The sequence below is a fragment of the Tupaia chinensis genome, unplaced genomic scaffold (genome assembly GCF_000334495.1).
Source record: "Tupaia chinensis unplaced genomic scaffold, TupChi_1.0 Scaffold143936_1, whole genome shotgun sequence".
NCBI classification, from domain to species: Eukaryota; Metazoa; Chordata; class Mammalia; order Scandentia; family Tupaiidae; genus Tupaia; species Tupaia belangeri.
Genome location: NW_006203787.1, coordinates 1,224,032 through 1,233,003, shown reverse-complemented (window position 1 = coordinate 1,233,003; position 8,972 = coordinate 1,224,032). Strand labels below are relative to the sequence as shown.

The 8,972-nt window shown below is 47.4% G+C and overlaps 1 protein-coding gene and 1 long non-coding RNA gene across 2 annotated transcripts in view; one reads left to right on the top strand and one right to left on the bottom strand.

Annotated features, from left to right (window-relative positions):
• The window catches only part of LOC102497805 (uncharacterized), a 51,289-nt gene that overhangs the window by 18,002 nt on the left and 24,315 nt on the right, over positions 1-8,972 (bottom strand). The window contains exon 5 of the long non-coding RNA XR_337023.3: positions 2,881-2,949. This is a non-coding gene — a long non-coding RNA (uncharacterized LOC102497805). The remainder of the gene's footprint in view (positions 1-2,880; positions 2,950-8,972) is intronic.
• CAP2 (cyclase associated actin cytoskeleton regulatory protein 2) overlaps positions 1-8,972 on the top strand; it is a 123,479-nt gene that overhangs the window by 113,114 nt on the left and 1,393 nt on the right. The window contains exon 12 of the mRNA XM_006165523.3: positions 4,163-4,303. Within this exon, the coding sequence (XP_006165585.1) occupies positions 4,163-4,303 (141 nt within the window). The remainder of the gene's footprint in view (positions 1-4,162; positions 4,304-8,972) is intronic.

The window sequence follows — 8,972 nt, the reverse complement described above, 5'->3', positions numbered from 1 at the left end:
GAGACAGAAAGTGAGAAATCACTCCCCAGGGGGTATGGCCATGCCACAATCCCTTCTGCATTCTCCTCTCAGGATCTTGGGCATACATGCACACATGCCTGGTGTGAGTTTCAAGCCTCCGGGTCTGGGATTCAGACTGCGGTTGGCCAAGTGGGAGTCCAGCAATATAACCATTACACCATCAGCTGGTCCCACAAGCTATGTAGTCTTTATAGCCCCTAAAACTTGTACGGTACATGAGCTAGGAAGTGCCTGTAACCCATTCTGTTACTGATGAGAGAATATACCAGGCCTGGGTCATTTATATGACTAGAGGGGTTGTTAGCTATTGGCTTGGAGGTCCAAGGTTGTGGGGCCCCCTCTGGTGACGGTCCTGCTGGTGGGTAACACAGCAGAGGGCCTCACACAGCAGAGGGCCTCACACAGCAGAAGGCCTCACACAGCAGAGGGCCTCACACGCCAGCAGGCCCGAGCCCGAGCAGAAGTGGGTCTGCGTCCATGCATCCCCATCCCATTCTCTCTCCTTATAAACTCACCGGGGTTCAGTCATGAGGACCCCACCCACTCACCTGCCAAAGACTCCACTTCTTAATCCTGTAGCTGATTCAAATTTTCCTTACTACCTTCACAACATACCCAAACTCCAACACACGAATTTTAGAGTATACATTCGAACCCCAGCAACACCCACTTCGTGCCTGATGACGGCATGATTAGAATGAATCAACTAATGCATGAGTAAACCCGAAGAGATCCTCTTAGCAGACAGCACAGCTACCCAAGAGTCTTCTTTCGGGGAGCAAGTTTGACTCTGGATGTTGTTCTAAAGAGTCAGCAAGCTGATCAATGAAACAACCTGAAGGGGAGAAGCCCTGTAGGTCAGTGGTTAAGGGAGCCAGACCCCATGGCCCACTGGTTTGAGTCCTGGCCCCAGAAGCTTGAGCAATATACAGAGCACGTGCGCATGTATGCCCACATCCTGACTGGATGGAGGGATGAAGGAAAAGGGATCGCAGCGTGATCACATCCCGTTGCGGGTGCTTTCTCTCAGGAGAGCACACGCACTCCATCACCAAGAAAGGGAGAGAAAGAGAGAGAGAGAAGGGACGCTGGCTTTATAGATATTTCCCTTTGCCTTTCCTTGGCTTTTCAACACTGACACTTTTAATTAGAGTGCATTTGATTGTACTTTTTTTTTTTAATTTGCCAAAGGGCACGTGTACTTGCCGGAGAGAAAGTGAAAAAGCATCTCGTGGGGAATGGTCACACCACAAACCCTTCTCAATTTCTCCCTCCTTTTGGGATTTTGACCACACGCCCAGAGTGTTTTTCAAGCTGCTGGGTCAAGGACTCAAGTCAGCCGCATGGGATCCAGCCACCTTAACCACCATGCCACTGACTGATCCTCGATAAAATATTTTACATCTCACTATTGAAGAAGTTAATTTTGCATGTTTGTTGAATGGAAATAGCTATGACTTCAATATCAGTCTTCCCCATCTACTGAATCGACAAGTCAGTGAAATTCAGCTCAAGATCTCAACAGAGTTTTTACTGACGAGTGATCTTAAAATTCATCTGGAGGGAGGCCAACAGGTGGTGTGGTGGTTAAGAAACCGAACTCCCAAACGGCAACCTCAGTTCGAGTCCTGTACCTCATGGCTTGCTTTCTCACTTTCCCTCTCTCTTTCTCTCTGGTGAACACATATGCCTTGTAGCAAATTAAAAAACAAACAAACAAACAAACAAACAGTGAGGAGCCAGCAGGTGGCACAATGGTTACATAGCTGGATTCCCATGTAGTTGACTATGGTTTGAGTCCCGGACCCAGTGGCCTGAAATTCATGCCAGGCATGTGTGCATGCATGCCCAAAATCCCAAGAGGAGAAGGACTTGTGGCTTGGCAATCCCCGCAGGGGGTGATTTCTTGCTTTCTGTCTCTGTCTCTCCAGTGAGCGCATGCACCATATAGCAAAAATCTCTCTCTAAAATGATTAATAATGATAAATAAAATTAAATAAATAATTCTTTACCAAAAAAAGAGAGAGAAGCTGGATCCTGAAGTCAGCAAGTGGCATGGTGGTTAAGGTGCTAACTGGACTCCTACATGTTTGGCTACAGTTCGAGTCCCAGACCCAGCAACTTGAAACTCATGCCGGGCACATGTGGGTATGTGCCCAAAATCCCAAGAAGAGAATGGAGGACAAGGGATTGCAGTGTGGCCATACCCCTGAGGGGTGATTTTGCACTTTCTGTCTCTCTGTCTCTCCAGTGAGTGTACACGCCCTATAGCAAAAAGCTCTCAGAAAAAAAAAAAAAGAGAGAGAGAGAGAAGCTGGATCCCACATGGGGACAACAACTTGAATCCCTGGGCTGATCAGTCCAAAACACCCTGAGCACTGGAGGAAGGGGACTGCGGTATAACCAGACCCCCCTCCCTCTCTCTCATGTATGCACACACATTCTACCATGATTTTCTTTTCAAGTTCCATCGCTGCCTTTTGAGATACATAGGATTTTTTTAAATGGAAACTTTATTTTATTTATTTACCCTTTTTTGCATATCTTTTTTTAACAGAAATCTTGATATTTTTCCATCTGTCAAATGTTTCCTCCCCTTGCACCTCACTCGTTTCAGCATTTCACATGCTGCGGCGACACACAAGCATAGTAAAGCACATCAGCACAGGGTGCTGGCCACGTATGTCCCCACTTCCTCTCATAACTGAACCGCCCGAGACTCACAGCCAAGTCACCACTTTCCTCTACCAGCCCGTCCCTATGAAATAGGCAGATCTCAGGACAGTGCTGCTGACACGTTGCAGAGATACAGACAGACGTTTGATTCCAGCTTTCTGGGTGCCAGAGCCCTGGCCTTACCTGACCGTAAACCACCTCCGCTCCCTTCTTTCTGGCTCGGGGGCTCAGTTCCAACTCTGTGTCCCGTTTCTGTGGAGAGAGAAGAAAACGGGAGACTAGGGTGACCTGGCTAGACTTCCCCCAAGGAATTCTCTACACCACCCCCACCATCAACAGGAGTTGCTCCTTTGGTTTGCAATCCAACCCCTTCTTCAGGGAGAAAATGGAGATGTCTTTATTACTTTAATTGCCATACCGAGGAGGAGAATTACAGAGGGGCCACATGGACCTTGGGAGAACAGTCTGCACTGTGGAGACTTGCGGGCGGGCGACGTCTGGAAATGGATTGTTAGAGGAGACATTCAAAACGGATCAGAATGTTTATAGCTGTAGGTATTTGCAAACAATACAAAGAATGACCTCCTCCTGTGTACGGGCCTGGTGGCATATGCAATGAGTGTCTCGAACCTGCACTTTGGGCTCCTGGAATGAGTACATTTCAGAATACGAGACATGCATCTCGTTTAGGCTTCACATGGAGCCAGTGATTTTTATCCAGCAAAGGACTTCTGTGAAAAAGAGTGATAGGATTTCTTCTTTATTCTTAAAGTCTCAGTTTTTACTCAAGGATAGATTTGCTGGTAAGTGGAAATATCAGTACTTTATCCAAGTTTGAGAGATGCGTCAAAATTCTAAAAATTTTAGCAAATAAAAGCCAACGCGTCTTGTTTCTTTTATCATGAAATCAAATATTTGTTTCAAGTCCACTAGCCGGGTTGTGAGGCTTCTGAATGGGTAGCCATGGTTTCTAAATTAATCTCTCTTAGTTTTGTCTCAGAAAAGACCTGGTGTCTGAGAGTACCCTTGTGTGGTCTTTACACCTGTCCTTACATGACACCTACGCTGTTCAACCTAGAGACGATGTCGTTTATCCGACGCCCCAGCTCTGCGACAGCAATTCCTTTTTCAGTCTTGCACTCACCAGAGACAGAGAGAGAAGGAAAGTGGAAAAGAACCCCTCAGAGGAAGATGGCTATGCTGCAGTCCCTTCTCCTCCATTCTCCTCTCAGGATTTTGGGCATGCCTGGTGTGTTTCCAAATCACAGAGTCCAGGACTCAAACCGTGCAGTCAGCCAGATGGGATCCAGCTGCCTTAATCTCCATGCCACTGGCTGGCCTGAGATAGTGATTCCAAAGCTTGGTCAAGCCCAAGCTAATGCCGAGGGGAATGTAGGCTGTATTTATTTGGGGACATTGGGATTTCTGTTTCTTTGCTTTGGTCCATATTTTTCTTCTATTTCAGGTCATGGGGAGAGTGCCAACAATGTCCATCAATAAGACTGAAGGTTGCCACATATACCTCAGTGAAGATGCATTAGACTGTGAGATTGTGAGCGCCAAGTCGTCGGAAATGAACATACTTGTCCCTCAGGATGGCGACTATGTGAGTGTCTTTCAAAATGCTGTGAACATTTTTTGAGGCCTACCTTAATAACATTCTTAGAGATAATTAGCCAACAATCAATCTACGAGTTTTATTTGTAGCATAATTTGTAGGCTGAACAGGAATTCTGAGAGCTGCTTTTTACATCTCTTTCCTCCTTGGCTACTCTGCTGTGCCCACTCTTAGATTTGTGATTCTCAAGGCAGTTTATTAATACTAATTACTTAATGGGCTAGCTTTTCTCAAATAGCACAGCACACATCTGAGTTCATATTATGCAGGACTAAATAGTTTCCCTCGCTCTGATGGAGGCAAACAGGAAAGAGGGAAAAATGCTTTGGAGAAAAAATGGAATGGGGTAACAGGTGACCTGCTGTGAAGGCAGACAGACATCAGAGGTTCTCAGACTTAGAAGAACCTTAAGGAGCATGGCGACATCTAAGCCCTGCACCTCGAGGCTGGATTTGGGAGGCTTGGGATGGGGCTGAGAAAACTGAACTCACTGGGCATATGCAGGGCCTGGGTACCTGTCATTTGAAAAGCATCCCAGGTGATTCCAACATGGAGCCCAATAGAGATCCGCTGGCCTGAAGGATGAGTAGGATCGAACCTGGAAAAGCAGTCTCGCCTCTCTAGGTAAATGGTAATATTTTGTGCTTCAGTCCTTGGCCCAGTTTATTCATCTTAAGTTGGAGGTGGGAGAGAACAGAACAGAGGACCTGCCTGGGCATCCTCATGGGGATGGGTGGAGGGGATGATTCCTCCTGAAAGAAACCAGTCTCCCAGAGAAGACCCATCACCATGTGACCGCCACCTCACTGCCAAAAGTGCAGCTACTGTCTCAGTGTGGCCTCCACTCGGGAGCATTTTCTGCCTGGCCTGGTACTTATAAACAAACACCATGCTGTGTTTACTCATCAAGGAGCCCCAGAAGAGATACTGGCTCTATGCACACGCACACTTTTATTTTATTCTTTTGGTTTTTGCTGTAGGGCAAGTCCACTTGGTAGAGACAGACAAAGAGAGGCAAAGTGAGAAATCATTCCCCCAGGGAGATAACCTTGCCATAATCCCTTTTCCTCCCACTCTCGTCCCGGGATTTGGGACATGCATGCACACGCTCCCAGTGTGATTTTGAAACCACCAGGTCTGGGACTTGAACCACAGTCAACCACGTAGGAGTCCAGCACCTTAATCACCACGCCACCTGCTGGCCCTGAGGTTGTGACTTCTCTCCTTTGTGATAAGGTTTTCCATTGTAGACTTCACTCGAGAATTCACTCTGCACGATAACAAAGCCTTTCCTTTAAAATATATCCATAAATAAGGTGCTTCTTCCTAAATAAGCAGCTGGAACCTACATCTGGGAAGATAGTACTTGCGTGTGTTCCAGCAAGCACAGGCATCTGCTTCTCAGACACAAGGGGTGTCACCGAGCACCCATGAACAGTGAGTCCAGGGGTTGCCCCTCGCTGACCTCCTCCACCCCTTCTGAGGAGTCTGGGGAATCACTCACTCTTCGGGGAAAGGAGAGTACAGATGACTTTTATTTTGGCTGTTCTAGATTTTTGGGGGGTGGGGGGAGACATGTACATGGGTAGTGTATTAGTACAAATATTCTTTAATGGGAGGGCTAGGGTCGTTGGATGAAGGGTAACATGTTTATAAAAGACCCCATGCACATTTTCGTAATTACCAAAAAGCAGGCCAGTAACGCCCATCGCCATAAAGCCTTTTTGTTTCCTGACACTGGGTTCAGCGGCTTTGGCACCACCTAGGAGCAGACTGGAAATCCAGATTCTCATTCCCTTCCCCAGACCCAGGGAATCAGAATCTGCATTTTAATAAGACCCCAAGGTGGGACCAGCTGATGGCATAATGGTTACATTGCTGGACTCCCACACGGCCCACTGTGGTTCAAGTCCTGGACCTGACAGCTTGAAACTCACTCTGGGCGCATGTGCATGCCTACCCAAAACCCCAAGAGAAGAGTGGAGAAGGGGTGGCCCTTTGTTTTTCTTGCCCTCTTCCAGAGAGAATTTCCTGTTCCTGAACAGTTCAAGACAATATGGGATGGATCGTCCATATTTTTCTTCTATTTCAGGTCATGGGGAGAGTGCCAACAATGTCCATCAATAAGACTGAAGGTTGCCACATATACCTCAGTGAAGATGCATTAGACTGTGAGATTGTGAGCGCCAAGTCGTCGGAAATGAACATACTTGTCCCTCAGGATGGCGACTATGTGAGTGTCTTTCAAAATGCTGTGAACATTTTTTGAGGCCTACCTTAATAACATTCTTAGAGATAATTAGCCAACAATCAATCTACGAGTTTTATTTGTAGCATAATTTGTAGGCTGAACAGGAATTCTGAGAGCTGCTTTTTACATCTCTTTCCTCCTTGGCTACTCTGCTGTGCCCACTCTTAGATTTGTGATTCTCAAGGCAGTTTATTAATACTAATTACTTAATGGGCTAGCTTTTCTCAAATAGCACAGCACACATCTGAGTTCATATTATGCAGGACTAAATAGTTTCCCTCGCTCTGATGGAGGCAAACAGGAAAGAGGGAAAAATGCTTTGGAGAAAAAATGGAATGGGGTAACAGGTGACCTGCTGTGAAGGCAGACAGACATCAGAGGTTCTCAGACTTAGAAGAACCTTAAGGAGCATGGCGACATCTAAGCCCTGCACCTCGAGGCTGGATTTGGGAGGCTTGGGATGGGGCTGAGAAAACTGAACTCACTGGGCATATGCAGGGCCTGGGTACCTGTCATTTGAAAAGCATCCCAGGTGATTCCAACATGGAGCCCAATAGAGATCCGCTGGCCTGAAGGATGAGTAGGATCGAACCTGGAAAAGCAGTCTCGCCTCTCTAGGTAAATGGTAATATTTTGTGCTTCAGTCCTTGGCCCAGTTTATTCATCTTAAGTTGGAGGTGGGAGAGAACAGAACAGAGGACCTGCCTGGGCATCCTCATGGGGATGGGTGGAGGGGATGATTCCTCCTGAAAGAAACCAGTCTCCCAGAGAAGACCCATCACCATGTGACCGCCACCTCACTGCCAAAAGTGCAGCTACTGTCTCAGTGTGGCCTCCACTCGGGAGCATTTTCTGCCTGGCCTGGTACTTATAAACAAACACCATGCTGTGTTTACTCATCAAGGAGCCCCAGAAGAGATACTGGCTCTATGCACACGCACACTTTTATTTTATTCTTTTGGTTTTTGCTGTAGGGCAAGTCCACTTGGTAGAGACAGACAAAGAGAGGCAAAGTGAGAAATCATTCCCCCAGGGAGATAACCTTGCCATAATCCCTTTTCCTCCCACTCTCGTCCCGGGATTTGGGACATGCATGCACACGCTCCCAGTGTGATTTTGAAACCACCAGGTCTGGGACTTGAACCACAGTCAACCACGTAGGAGTCCAGCACCTTAATCACCACGCCACCTGCTGGCCCTGAGGTTGTGACTTCTCTCCTTTGTGATAAGGTTTTCCATTGTAGACTTCACTCGAGAATTCACTCTGCACGATAACAAAGCCTTTCCTTTAAAATATATCCATAAATAAGGTGCTTCTTCCTAAATAAGCAGCTGGAACCTACATCTGGGAAGATAGTACTTGCGTGTGTTCCAGCAAGCACAGGCATCTGCTTCTCAGACACAAGGGGTGTCACCGAGCACCCATGAACAGTGAGTCCAGGGGTTGCCCCTCGCTGACCTCCTCCACCCCTTCTGAGGAGTCTGGGGAATCACTCACTCTTCGGGGAAAGGAGAGTACAGATGACTTTTATTTTGGCTGTTCTAGATTTTTGGGGGGTGGGGGGAGACATGTACATGGGTAGTGTATTAGTACAAATATTCTTTAATGGGAGGGCTAGGGTCGTTGGATGAAGGGTAACATGTTTATAAAAGACCCCATGCACATTTTCGTAATTACCAAAAAGCAGGCCAGTAACGCCCATCGCCATAAAGCCTTTTTGTTTCCTGACACTGGGTTCAGCGGCTTTGGCACCACCTAGGAGCAGACTGGAAATCCAGATTCTCATTCCCTTCCCCAGACCCAGGGAATCAGAATCTGCATTTTAATAAGACCCCAAGGTGGGACCAGCTGATGGCATAATGGTTACATTGCTGGACTCCCACACGGCCCACTGTGGTTCAAGTCCTGGACCTGACAGCTTGAAACTCACTCTGGGCGCATGTGCATGCCTACCCAAAACCCCAAGAGAAGAGTGGAGAAGGGGTGGGGCGTGGCCATCCCCCTGGGAGATGATTTCTCACTTTGTCTCTCTCTGCCTCTCCAGTGAGCACACACACCCTATAGCAAAAAAAATTTCTTTCAAGAAAAGACTCCCAGGCAATCCATGTTCATGCGAAAGTTTAGTGGCGAGCAGTGGGTGAACGAGAGGCTAGGCTTAGACTCTGGCTGCTGTTTACTCGTGACACCATCTCTCAGGCCTCTCTTCTCTCTCGGTGACCTCTCAGTAACACCCATCCCGTATCACAGGGCTGTAGACCGGCTGGGTTTGTAAATATCCAATGCCTAGAAGAATGCCCAGGTCGTAGTCCTCCAAGATTTAATGGTGACACGTGACACACCAGTCTCCCTGTGACCACGGCCTCTCCCGATGCAGCGCTGGGTCCATCAGATGTCTTTGCCCATCG